Source organism: Microtus oregoni, unplaced genomic scaffold (assembly GCF_018167655.1).
Source record: "Microtus oregoni isolate MIOR12 unplaced genomic scaffold, Mior012 000054F_ref0000373, whole genome shotgun sequence".
Taxonomy (NCBI): domain Eukaryota; kingdom Metazoa; phylum Chordata; class Mammalia; order Rodentia; family Cricetidae; genus Microtus; species Microtus oregoni.
Window position 1 is genome coordinate 5,616,157 of NW_024543830.1, and position 14,399 is coordinate 5,630,555.

Consider the following 14,399-nt stretch of genomic DNA (forward strand, 5'->3'; position numbering starts at 1 on the left):
ACCATATCTCCAGCCCTGATGGATGTTTTAAAATACACTGGGTGAATGTGTTTAAGAAAGCCAACCAACCAGTTTTATAACTAGAACAATTTATGTTTAAATGTTCCCAAGATGCAGCAGAAAATGCTTCAATATTTCCTTTTGTTTAGTAAATGAATAGAATAATTACTGTGATTAGTTTTTCCTGAACTATTCACGCTGGTGCCTGTTCTGGGGAGCAATAATTATTATGATCTGCTGACCTGGCCCTTTAAAAGACAAGCCCTGCCCACTCCCAAACCCCTCTTCCACCTAGGCAAGCAGATCTCCCCCACCAGTGCATTCTTTCTCTTTCTGTCCCTCTTCTGAAGAGGTAACTGCTGCCTCTCTCTCTTTCCTTCTCTCTCTCTCTCTCTCTTCTCCCCCACTCTCTTCTTCTCCCTTCTTCCCTTTCCCCCTTCCTTTTCCCTTCCATAATCCACTAAATAAACTCTATACCCAAACTCTCTCTGCATGGCTTATCTGTCTGTCTCTCACCTGCAGCGGCCTCCCACCCACCAAAGCCTCAGAGGACCTGCGAAGGCCTGGGGGACCCATCAAGGCCCCTCGTGGGACCAACTGTTCCTCATAGACTGCTGCCCTTCATGGGACCAGCCTTGTCCCCCCCTCCCCCCACCATATGTTTAAGAATAACATTGGCTCCATGACTCGGATTCGAACTAAGGTTGCTGTGTCCACAATGCAGAGGTCTAAGCACTGCAGTCTTGGCGAGCTACCTGTTATTCTTAGACACTTGGTGGGGGGAGGCCTGTTCCACGAGGGGCAGTCATTCCCATGAGGGGCCATGGCAGGTCATCTGAGACCTCAGCAGGGTAGCAACAGGTCACCCGAGCCCTCATTCAGGCAGTGGTGGGTGACCCAAGGCCTCGTTGGATTCCCCAGGCCTCTGCAGGTCCCCTGAGGCCTCAGCAGTTCCCCTTGGTGGGTGGGAGACTGCAGCAGATGAAAGACAGATAAGTCACACCGAGAGAGTTTTGGCATAGAGTTTATTAAGTGGGTTATGGGGGGGGGAAAGAAGGGGAAGAGGGGAAAAGGGAAAAACAGAGATGGGTGGGGGGAGGCAGCAGTTACCTTTTCAGAAGAGGGACAGAGAGAGAGAGAGCACAGGCCGGAGGAAGCAGGAGATCACCAAATGTTCAAACACATGAGCCTGTGAAGGAGATCTCACCTTAAACCATAACACCTTCCAGAAGTTAATGTGAAGCACTTGATTGCCAAGAGTATTTGAGCTCTTACACAAATCATGCTAATATTTCACTCTATCCAGAAGCACTGACTGAACCCACTCTTTCTCTCATAATAGGAACACACTTTGGAGTAGACATTTGCTAAAAGGTTCTGTGTCACTTCAGGTCATTTTAGAGGTGATAATATAAACTAATCTACACATATTGCCAGTCCTGGCATTTTTCCCCATAGCTATTGGCTCTGAGGGAGAGACAAAGAAATGAGCTATGGTGGCTTTTTGTCCCCCACACCCAGGAGGACTTTCTTTCCCAGGCGCCAGTGCTCTGAGAGTTCTACCATCCTGTGCTCCCACCAGAGAGCAGCCCTCCTCATTGTGCAGTTACCTGGCCCACAGGTAACCACTGGTGGTGGTGGATGGGTTCTAAGGTGGCCTCTGTCACAGCATCCTTGATCGACTATTTCTGTATACAGATGTATACTCTTTGCTGTGAAAATGAGTGTTCTATGAAAGAGGTAGGAAAATGCTCTATGATAGAAATAACAGCATAATATGATTGTGTCCCTAAGAGTACAATGTGTTGGGTGACACGAATAAACTTTATAGATACTAGATAGTATTCCAAGAGCACAAAAAGGTAGCACACATTATAAGATCTAATGCACTTTACTTTAAAATCTTGATGCCATTTTGTTTTAGTTTTTTTTTTTTGTTTGTTTGGTTTTTTTTTGTTTTTCGAGACAGGATTTCTCTGTGGCTTTGGAGCCTGTCCTGGAACTCGCTCTGTAGACCAGGCTGGTCTCGAACTCACAGAGATCCGCCTGCCTCTGCCTCCCGAGTGCTGGGATTAAAGGCGTGCGCCACCATCGCCCGGCGCCATTTTGTCTTAGGACGCTGTACTTAGCCTTGTTCTAAGCACTCCTTTAGAGTAGAATATGAGTACGTTTGTCTTTGTGAAATAATAACCTTTTTGCTTTTTAAATCTGACGTGAAAACTGATACCCAACCAGTCCCCATCACTAGCATTACAAGCTACATATATCCTCTTCCGTGCTCACCAGAGATGATGCAAATATATATGGAATAAGTAGACTAGCATGTGCGTGTCAAGAAATACAAACTGATCCATGAGGGCAAATTTATTTCAGAATTTACCCAATAGTATTATTCCCTTCACAGTGCCTACTCGAGGATAAACACATAGTTTTTCCTGAAGCTGCTGGAGTCATGGCAGTAGAACGGCAGCTGGTAGATATTAGAGAGAGGCTACTTGGGGTTAGTCTCCTAATTTCACACTGACAGGAAGGGATCAGTGACATACCTATATCTCACAGCTCAGGTACAGTCATATCAGAAAGCCAGATCTTCTTTGTAGTCAAGAGGGTTTTTTTTTCCTAGTCAAAATTATACATAAATTTTATTATCCAGAGGCATTTTGGCGTAAGCACCTAGTGAAAAGTTCCCTCTACTTACCTCTATTACCGACAGATCTTACCCTCCACTGTGTATGCTATGGCATAGACAAGGCTGGGAAATATTCTTTTAAGTTAATTCTTAGTTGCCACTCTTTTTGTTGTTGTTGTTGTTTATTTCTTTGTTTTTGTTTTTCAAGACTGGGTTTGTCTGTGTAACAACCCTAGCTGTCCTGGAACTCCCTCTATAGACCAGGCTGGCCTCGAACTCACAGAGATCCGCCTGCCTCTGCCTCCCGAGTGCTGGGAATAAAGGCATGCGCCACCTCTGCCTCCCAAGTGCTGGGATTAAAGGTGTGCGCCACCTCTGCCTGGCCCACTTGCCTCTTTTCTATCAAGACTCCAGAATTTGTTTAAATGAAACAATACATTATATTAGACTATACATTTAAGGGGTTCCTTTGCTTCCCCACCCCCATTTTCAAATTCACATTTATTTGAAACTGCCCTTGCCCACATGGATGTTAGGATTGTCTACTATGCGGTGTCACCATATACTTAACCCGTGTTAATTTCTAACAGCAAGCTATAAAAGTGTTCCAAGTGGCAAACCGGGAGTAGGGGAATACTTAGGTTCCCATAAGTTTAGCGGAGAAATCCCACTTTCAGTTTGTAAGGCTTAATGTGTAACTTCAAATGCAACATATTTTATAGGAATCTACGAGCTTTAAATCTCTAAAAAATGACTTAATTTTTTAGAGTTTAAAACTTGCAGTCTTTGAAAAACGTCCCACACCTTTTCCCATAGCTTCAGACATCCTACGCTCACCATAGTCTGTGCCTCTCCAGACAAACCTAACATGATTGACCTACTTAAAGTGTTATTCATCTTCCTCAAGGGAAGGTTTAAAAGCAGGTAATCATAACTGTTGGTGTGTAATACGTCTACCACAGTATCTGTGGTAGATTTCAAAAGATCATTTCTTTCCTCAGGCTAAGGAGTTAATACTCTGTAAAAAGCAATGAAGAATGATCAAGCGTAGTTACCACGCTCCTTTCAACTCAAGATATTGAGCCACTTAAAACAACAATTAACATCTGTAAGTCTATACCAGAAGAGGTAGACAACAGCACCTTGCAACTAGCCAAGTATAGATTAGATAAACCAGAGATTTTTTTTTCCTGACTAGAGAGCTTGGGGAAACTAAGAACCAGGAGAAAGGAAGAAGGAAAGTCCTTGGCTGCAACTACTCCATTATCAATATCGTCTTGGGCTGTAGGATGGAGCGCTTGCCTTGGTCCTGTATTAGCTATAACAGGGAGAAGGTGACCTTGCTGGTCATCATAATATTCATATATGTCGTATCCTTATTGTATCCTCCATCACAGTGAGAATCCTAATGTCTACCCCTGCCACTACCTCCACAACCACTCTGAGTAGGTCTGCCTATGTACATACCTGGGGTAGATCTGGCAATGAAATAATCCATATGAATTCTGTAAGTGGAGACTGCTCTTTCGTTTCCTGGCCACGCAGACCCGAATAATCAAACATTGTAGTCATGTTAGTTAGGTTGTCTAGATGTACAGAGATATATTTCAGATAGACAGGGAATCTTCAAACAAGTCAAAGACCTATGGAATGTGGCATTTAAGATGTTTTAAGACTTTAGACTTTTCTCAACAGTGAGGCAGGTCTGCTCCTGGTAGCACCAATTACTTCAAGAGGAAGATGGGCATTGAAGAGTCTTCTCATGGCGTTTGCTAGCCATTTGGACCAGAAATTGCTTTTGCCTGGACTGCTTGATGCTATGCTGGATGAACTGGACATGCAGGACACACAGAAACTTGCCTAACATGCTGAACTTGCCTAAGGCGAGACAGTCCTTCAGGGTTTCTACTTCATGAAAGAGTCTGCCAGACATTCTGCAGGACACAGAAGAAAGTAACTGACAAACTGCCAATATAGGTGGAACTGTCTTTCAAATTTCCTGCTTCATGGAAAAGTCTGCCACATATATGGGCCTATAAGGCTGAAGATGGATGCCTCAGTGGTACAGAAAAACTTTGGGTGACTGTCCAGACAGTGAAATGTCTCTGTTAATTCTAAAAGTTTGGAAGTTGCTTACAGTGCACTTTCTACTTATTAGGTAATATTATATCCTTATGGGGTCTTTGAAGAGTTGAAGACAGATAGTTACAGTTTTCCGTAAGTATGATAAAAGATAAATTAGATATGAAACGCTCCAGATACATCAGAATCCCACTATGCATCCCTGTTCCATCCATACGCCCTTTCCATAGCCTCCGTAGGGTCATCTACCATCTTAAATACACAAAAGCAAAGTCACACGATAGCCCGGTCCACAGATCATAAACCGTATTGACACCACTCAGCCCACCATATTGTGACAATACTTCCCGATGATATAGACACAGCACAGAGTCTTGGCCAAATACCCCCAGGCGATGGCTGGCATCTGGATTTACCCTGCTGCCAGATGCCTTCTGTAACTAAACAAAGAGTGACTAGGGCTCCATTGTCTTGGATGTTCTGGTGTACAGGGCCCACCTCAGATTGTTCTAGGCGAGCGATACCTTGATTGAGTGTAGCATCCGTGAGACTGCCCCCTTGACCTAGACCTGGGTTTTGATTTTTGTTGAGGATGAGATTCAGAGATTCTGATCTGCTCTCCGCTTTTACTTATCAGGAGTTTCTGTTGGAGATTGTCACTGAGAGACTGTGTGCCCTCCAATAGTCCTCTAAATCACGCACCTCAGCCAGGTGCCCCCCGGAACTAGATAAGGGACAAGTCTGGGCGTGAGGGCTGAGGGCCTAGTCAGCCTGGGTCTGGACTGTGGGGAAGAGTGTGACGAGGGTGTTGTGCTACGCTTGCACTAGCTCGCGGGTTCCAGCAAAATGCCCATTTTGTTTCTGTTTGGTCTGAGAACAATGTAGAAATACGAAAACATGGAGGAATTGTTTGTGTTTCTTAAGCATAGACACTTTCTAGGGTCCCCTTGGGAAGGATGGCTTTCATAAAGTGAAAGTCAAGTTGAGAAGGGGCACTCGGGCTGTGGTTACTTCCAAGAACAACCATGTAGTTGATACTACAATTATTTTCTCCACCGTAGAGGCATGCTCTCCAGCATCGAAACCACATTTTGTGGTGTAGGAAGCTAGAAACCACTCAGCATTGCTGGGGGAACTTTAAGGCTGTCCCCATAATTCTCTGTTACCTATCCATACTTTCGTGTGATTTCCATCCCTTTGAAGCACTGTTTTGCTTCTAAACAAAATGCATGGCAAACATGGTCAGAGTCTTAGCTACAGCAACTGGACAAGAGAAATTCATGAAAGAAACACCAACAGAAAGGAGGAAAAACCAGCCAAGAAGTGGTGGCGCATGTCTTTAATCCCAGCACTTGGAGGCAGAAGGTGAATCTCTGTGAGTTCGAGGCCAGCATGGTCTACAAGAGCTAGTTCCAGGACAGACTCCAAAGCTACAGAGAAACCCTGTCTCAAAAAACAAAACAAAACAAAAAAAGGGGGGGGGGATTCAAACCATTCCTGTTTGTAGGTGACATCATTTTTTACTTAAAAACCCTATTAAGTCTATTAGAAAATTTTTGGACCTAATCAACACAGCAAAGTTTCAAGATGCAAAATCAATATTAAAAAAGAAGAGAAAACCCAGAACTGGGCTTTTATTTATACGAATACTCTGAGAAAGAAATCAGAAAAATGATTCCATTCACCAACCCTGGAAAGTAGATGCTTAAAAATAAATATCGCCAAAGAAGTGACAGACCTTTAAACAATTTTTTTTCAAGTTATTGAAAAAGGAAATCACGGAAGATACTAGATATTGGAGAAATATTCCATGTTCCTGGATAGGAAGAATTAACATTATAAAAATGTCTATACCACCAAAATTAATGTACAGAATTGATGCAATACCTATCAAAATTTCCATGTCATATCTCACAGGTTTAGAAAAAATAACTGTAGAGTTTATATAAAACCACAGAAGACCACAAATAGCCAAAGCAGTCCTAAGAGTAAGAACAATCAATAGTGATAATACAATACCTAGCCTCAAATTAGACCACAGAGCTATAGTGAAAAAGACGGCCTGGTCCTGATGTAAAATTAGACCAATGGAATAGAATATAGAACTTGAAGCTAAAATGGCAAATCTATGCTCACTTAATTTTTGGCAAAGGAGAGAAAAACTACTTTAGAAAGAGCAGTAGCCTGTTCAACAAATGGTGTTGGCAAAACTGGATTTCCATCTTTCATTTTGTACAAAAACCAGAAATGGATCAAATACCTTAATTTAAAACATGAAATGCCAAAACTTTTAGAAAAACATAGGGGTACTCAAACATATTGAAGCAGGCAAGAATTTTTAAATTCTTTTCTGGGATTTATTTATTTTTATTTCGTGTGTATGGGTGTTATGCCTGCAGGTACATCTGTGCACCACCTGTGTGCAGTGCCCACGGAGGCCAGCAGAGGGTGTTAGAACCCCAGTGGAACTGGAATTCCAGGTGGTTGTTAAGTCACCCAAATTAAACTCAGGGCTCTTAACAGCTCAGCCATCTCTCCAGCCCGAAGAACATTTGAAACAGCACAGGTACTAACCCTAAGTATCCACAGGTGGGACTCCATTGAAACTAAAAGGTTCTGTTCAGCGAAGGAAACAATCAGCAGAGTTAACAGACAGCGCACAGGATGGCAGAAATTCTTTACCAGCTTCACCTCAGACAAGGGCTAATATCCAGAATTTACAAAGAACACAAGAAATTAAATACCAATACCAAGGAAATAAAACTGCTAGTTAAAAAATGGGCAAATGAACTGAACTGATAGTTTCAAAGAAAAGAGGAAAAGACAGACAGACAAACGGCCAATAACTATTTCTGAAAGTGTTCAGTCTACTGAGCCATCAGGGAAATGCAAATTAAAACTACCTTGAGATACTGCCTCACCCCAGACAGCTGACTGTCATCAAGAAATCTGACAACAAACGCTGGAGAAGATGTGGAGAGAAAGGAACCCTTAATTACTGGTGGTGGGGTGAATCAGTTTGGAGATTTCACCCAAAATTAAAAATAGAACTACCATATGACCCAGCTCTATCACTCCTGACCATATTCCCAGAGAATCCACACCCTACCACAGAGATATCCGCACCCTGTGTTTATTGCTGCTTTACTCACTGCAGCAAAGAAAGAATCATCCTAGCTGTACATCAACAGAGGAATGGATGATAAAATGTGTTATATATGCATGTGCGTGCACGTGCGCACGCGCGCACACACACACACACACACACACAAACACTATGTATAATGGACTACTGCTCCTTTCTAAGGAAAAGAAGTTTAAGATATTGCAGAAAAAAATATGGACTAATAGTGTATACTTTTAAGTGAAGTCACACAATCTCAGAAAGAAAGAGACCACTTATTCTCTCAAATATATGGAATCTAGCCAACAATAATATATGTAAACTGTTAGAAATATTATTTTAAGGTGTCTTACTTTTGTTTAACTCTGTAAAGTTGTGATATGTTGCCTGTCTCGAACACTTGATAGTCTAATGAAGAGCTGAATGGCCAATAGTGAGGCAGGAGAAAGGATAGGCAAGGTTGGCAAACAGAGAGAAAACTGGAAGAGGAGTTCAGAGTAATAGCCGGAGAAGGGGGAGGGCATTAGGGGTCAACCACCCAGCTACACAGCAATCCACAGACTAAGAGTAAGATTTAAAGAAGAGAGTGGGGAAAACACCGAGGCCAAAAGGTAGACAGAATAATATACATTAAGAAAAATAGGGCTGGAGAGATGGCTCAGAGGTTAAGAGCAATGGCTGCTCTTCAGAGGTCCTGAGTTCAATTCCCAGCAACCACATGGTGGCTCACAACCATCTGTAATGAGATCTGGTGCCCTCTTCTGGCCTACAGACATACATGGAGGCTGAACACTGTGTACATAATAAATAAAATCTTAAAAAAAAAAGAAAAAGAAAAATAGACAAGAAATAAGCCAAGTTAAGGCCAGACGTTTATAAATAAGAATAAGTCTTGGGGTGGGATTTGTTTGGGAGCTGGTTAGTGAGTCCCCCAAAAGAGTCCAAAGAGAATAACATCATATCACTGCAGTGAACAAACATACATGCGGGTCCAGTATGACAGGAAGAACAAGACCAAGAGAGGCTAAATGAGAGGGGATGGGAAGGAGAGAGGCAAGTAATGGACAGAAATTATAAAAGAGGATATAAAAACTTATCACTTCCTACTTCCAATTTATGTCATTTTTGCTTTTGGTGGTGACTAAGTGCATAAAATATATTCAATAGTGAACATGTAAAATTTTAATCTGAAGCTTCATAGCTTAGCTGTAAATGTCAATTCTTACTATATACATGGTGTAGGAGGTCCTTCTGTGTTTGTGTTTCTTTCATTGGTTGACTAAAGAAACTGCCTTGGCCTTTTGATAGGGCAGAACTTAGAGAGGCATGAGACAGAACTGAATTCTGGGAGGAAGAAGGGCAGCGTGGCAGACGTCATGAAGCTCCTGCCTGAGACTGACACTCGTTAGAATCCTTCCCAGTAAGCCACGACCTCGCGGTGCTACACAGACTGGTAGAAATGGGTTAGATCAGGATGTGAGAGTTGGCCAAGCAGAGGCTAGATATAATGGCCATGCAGTAATTTAATTAATACAGTTTCTATGTTTCTGCTAGCCCGGCAGGACAAACAAAGGGCCCACGATCCTGTTACATATACAATTTCATTAAATTGTTTAGGTTGTGGGTCTGGTTAGTTTTGATGTATAATGTTTTTATTTATTTGCAAGGACTTTTATAATAAAGCTAATTTTTTTATTAATTACCTTTTTCTTGCTATTGTCTTTTTTCTTTCTTTTTATTGAGCTATATATTTTTTTCTCTGCTCCCCTTATTCCCTCCCCACCTCTACCCTTTCCCATGATCTCCACACTCCCAATTTTCTCAGGAGATCTTGTCTTTTTCTACTTCCCATGTAGATTAGATCTACATATATGTCTCTCTTAGGTTACTCTCTGTTGTCAAGGTTCTCTGGGGTTGTGAATGTAGGCTGTTTTTCTTTGCTTTATGTCTAAAAGCCACTTATGAGTGAGTACATATTATATTTGTCTTTATGGGTCTGGGTTACCTCACTCAATATGATGGTTTCTAGATCCATTCATTTGACTGCAAATTTCAGGATGCCATTTTTTTAATGCTGTGTAGTACTTCATGGGTTCCAGCTATGACAAATAATGCTGCTATTAACATAGTTGAGCACATGTTCTTTGGGTATATACCCAAAAGAGGGCTGCTGGGTCTTAAGGAAGGTTGTTTCATAATTTTCTGAGATATAGCCATACGATTTCCAAAGCGGTTGTACAAGTTTACACTCCCACCAGTAATGCAGGAGTGTTCTCTTTACCCCACATCCTCTCCAGCATAAGTTGTCATCAGTGTTTTTGATCTTGGTCATTCTTACAGGTGTAAGATGGAATCTCAGAGATGTTTTGATTTGCATTTCTCTGATGACTAAGGATGTTGAACATTTCCTTAAGTGTCTTTCAGCCATTTTAGATTCCTCTGTTGAGAGTTCTCTGTTTAGGTCTGTACTCCATTTTTTTTTAATTGGATTATTTGTTCTTTCGATGACCAATTTCTTGAGTTCTTTGTATAGTTTGGAGATCAACTCTCTGTCTGATGTGGGGCTGGTGAAAATCTTTTCCCACTCTGTAGGCTACTGTTTTGTCTTGTTGACCGTGTCCTTTGCTTTACAGAAGCTTTTCAGTTTCAGGAGGTCTCATTTATTAATTGTTTCTCTCAGTGTCTGTGCTACTGAGGTATATTTAGGAAGTGGTCTTCTGTGCCAATGTCTTCAAGTGTACGTCCCACTTACTCTTCTTTGAGGTTCAATGTAGTTGGTTTTATGTTGAGGTCTTTGATCCATATGGACTCGAGTTTTGTGCATGGCAATAGATATAGATCTAGTTTCATTCTTTTTTTTTTAAAGATTCATTGATTTATTTATTATGTACACAGTGTTCAGCCTCCATGTATGCCTGCAGGCCAGAAGAGGGCACCAGATCTCATTACAGATGGTTGTGAGCCACCATGTGGTAGCTGGGAATTGAACTCAGGACCTCTGGAAGAGCAGCCTGGGCTCTTAACCTCTGAGCCATCTCTCCAGCCCCTAGTTGCATTCTTCTACATGTTGATATCCAGTTATGCCAGCACCATTTGTTAAATACGCTTTCTTCAGAATTCTACAAGATTTTCAAAGAAGAACTAATACCAATACTCCTCAAATTTTCCACACAGTAGAAACAGAAGGAACATTGCAAACTTTTTTACGAGGCTACAATTACCCCAATATCTAAACGACACAAAGGCATTACTAAGAAAGAGAAATATAGACCAATATCACTTATGCAAAAATACGCAATAAAATACTGGCAAAACAAATTCAAGAACACATCAGAAAAATCATCCACCATGATCAAGTCAGCTTCATCCCAGAGATGCAGGGATGGTTCAACATACAGAAATCTGTCAATGTAATCCACCATAAAAACAAACCAAAAAAAAAAAATGATCATCTCATTAGATGCTGAAAAAGCCTTCAACAAAATACAGGATTCCTTCATGATGAAGGTCTTGGAGAGAGCAGGGATACAAGGAACATATCTAAACATAATAAAAGCAATATACAGCAAGCCAACAGCCAACATCAAACTAAATGCAGAGAAACTCAAAGTGATCCTGAACTGAAATCAGGAACAAGACAAGGTTGTCCACTCTCTCTATCTATCTATTTAATATAGAACTTGAAGTTCTAACTAGAGTAATAAGAAAACAAAAGGGGATATAAATTAGAAAAGAAGAAGTCAAACTCTCACTATTTTTGATGATATGATAGTTTACATAAGCGACCCAAAACTTTCTATCAAGGAACTTCGACAACTCATAAACACCTTCAATAATGTAGCAGGATAGAAGATTAGCTAAACAACAACAACAACAACAACAAAGCCAGTACCCCTCCTTTATACATGGACTGAGAAAGAAATAAGAGAAACATCACCCTTCACAATAGCCACAAATAACAGTTGGAGTAACTCTAACAAAATAGGTGGAAGATCTGTATGACAAGAACTTTAAAATCCTTGAAGAAGTTCCAGCCTGGTCTACAAGAGCTAGTTCCAGGACAGGCTCCAAAACCACAGAGAAACCCTGTCTCAAAAAACCAAAAAAAAAAAAAAAATCCTTGAAGAAAGAAATTGAAGGAGACACCAGAAATTGGAAGGTCTCCCATGTGCTTATGTAGGTAGAATTAACATAGTAAAAATAGCAATCTCACCAAAAAGCAACCGATTCAATGCAATGCCCATCAAAATCCCAGCAAAATTCTTCACAGACCTTGAAAGAACGATACTCAACTTCATGTGGAAAAGCAAAAAAACGAGGATGGCCAAAACAATCCTGTACAATAAAAGAACTTCTGGAGGCATCACAATCCCTGACTTCAAACTCTACTACAGAACTACAGTACTGAAACCAGCCTGGTATTGGCATAAAAACAGACAGGAGGACCATTGGAACTGAATTGAAGACCCGGACATCAATCCACACACCCACGAACACCTGATTTTTTGCAAAAAAGCAAAAAATATAAAATAAAGCTTATTTTTAAAAGAGCATTGTTTGGGGCTGGAGAGATGGCTCGGTGGTAAAGAGCACTGACTGCTCTTCCAGAGGACCCAGGTTCAATTCCCAGCACCCACATGGCACCTCGCAACTGTCTGAAGATCCAGTTCCAGGGGATCTGACACTTTCATACCAATGCACATAAAATAAGGTTAAATAAACCATAAAAATATAAAAAAGAGCATTGTTTGTAGATATAAATCCCTCAGCATTGCTGGGAGAGTTCTAAAATTGTCCATATAATCCTCTGGTACCTATACCTTTGTCTACAGTCCGCCCCCTTGGGGTGTAAGAAAGATTTGCTCCTAATAATACTGCCAGACAAGCATGATGGAATTCACTGCACAGCTGTGCAACTACGTCAACTATGACAAAAGTGAGCGGAATTTCCAGAGGTGAGGGGATAGAGGGGCAACAGTCTTTAGTCTGTGACTTGAACTACCTCACAGAAATCAATTCTGCCAGTGCCGCATGGAACCTTAGATACAGATCCTTCCCCCAAGGTCCACCTTCAGATAAGCCACCTAGTCCATACCTGGAGTTCAGACTCATGAGATTTTAAACTGAGACCCAGAGGAGCCTCTTCTAGATTTCTGACACTAAACCTTGCATGCTAAAGAAGTGGGTAGTGGTTTGCGTTACACCAACCAGTAACAAGTGCTCAAGGAACTAGGAACCTGGTGCCCAGGCCACCCAGCCTGAGCCTCACCTGCACCTCCATGCTCTCTGGCTCCTCCAGCAGATGTAGCAGTTTCTGTTTCTCTTGAGACAGCTGTTCCACGAGCCCCTCCTGGGCAGCCAAGCTCTGCCTCAGCTCTTCAATTCTCCTGGGCCAAGGAAACGAAAGGAATCTCTTTGTGTAATCATTGGACCATAATTATCCTCCCGTTTCTACTTAGGCTCCTGCCGCAAACTAGGGACCTTTTTTACTGGATGCCACTGAAGAGTCAGACTTTAAGAAATCTGGTCCAGAGGGACATGGCATCTTAGACAGGGCCAAAAGCCCACTATCAGTACTTAAAGGAGGAGCGACATAGTTATGGTGTGTTCTCCTGGGGAACACGGGGAAGGCAGCCAAAGAAAAAAGACCACCGAAGACACCCACCTGTCCCGCTGTGCCAGGGCTTCAGAGTATTGGTCAGGCTTCACTCGGTCTGCTGGTGCATCTTCCCTGTCCTTGGCTGCATCCTTCAGCTTCTCCGAGAGCTCCAGGTTACACCCCTTCTCCACCTCCACCAGGGCTGCCATCCGTGCGGCTTCATTCTTCGCTAGTCTGGATTCCTGCGAAAAGAAGGAAAATTGAGCGGTGGTCTACTCCCACCTAGATCGGGAGTGCTAAGATACAGGGGTTCTGATGGATGAGAGAAGTAAGGGAGATCAGAGAGGCCAGAAGATAGGGTGGCCCGGAAGAGGCTCTGGGGTACCACTTGCCCTGGTCGCTGTGGACCTGTCAACACTCCTCACCTCCTGTAGCAGCTGGATCTTGTTCTCTAGGAGCTCGTAAACATGTTCTGTCTCCTGCTGCCGTTCCTCAACCTGGCGCCGGAGCTCTGCTTCATTCTGGCTGTTGAGATCCTCCACATCAGCCCTAAGAGCACATACATAGCATTTGCTAATTAGAGCAGACACCCGGCTTCATAAGCAGACTCAAACTGCTCCAACCATGCGCTCATACGGGAAGGGGAAAGAGGAGCCGTGCTGTGACGCTGTTCCCAGGACCCACTGTCCAGCCTTTGCATCTGACCTTTTAGGACCTCTAGCTTGGTTCTTCCTTGTCAAGCAGGGTAGGTCTGCTGCCCTGAGATTGCCATGATTGCAATAGCTTCCGGAGGAGAAGCTCATGGCGGAGGCAAAGAATCAGCAGCTAGGATCGCAGTCATGGACTTACCCATTTAAAGGGCTCTCCTAGAGGGATTTGCTAGCAGCCTGCATCCTTGCTGTTTGGTTTTAAATACTCATTCCATTAGGTTGCTAGGACATGATATCTATTTGGGCAGCCACAGA

The 14,399-nt window shown here is 42.4% G+C and overlaps 1 protein-coding gene across 6 annotated transcripts in view; it reads right to left on the reverse strand.

The window, feature by feature from the left end:
* Window positions 1–14,399, reverse strand: part of LOC121437847 (myomegalin-like) — a 209,651-nt gene that overhangs the window by 88,298 nt on the left and 106,954 nt on the right. For all 6 annotated transcript variants that reach the window (XM_041637929.1, XM_041637932.1, XM_041637935.1 and 3 more), the window contains exons 6-8: window positions 13,860–13,983; window positions 13,501–13,676; window positions 13,105–13,222 (exon numbers count right to left, since the gene is read on the reverse strand). In XM_041637929.1, coding sequence (XP_041493863.1) covers window positions 13,105–13,222; window positions 13,501–13,676; window positions 13,860–13,983 — 418 coding nt within the window. The remainder of the gene's footprint in view (window positions 1–13,104; window positions 13,223–13,500; window positions 13,677–13,859; window positions 13,984–14,399) is intronic.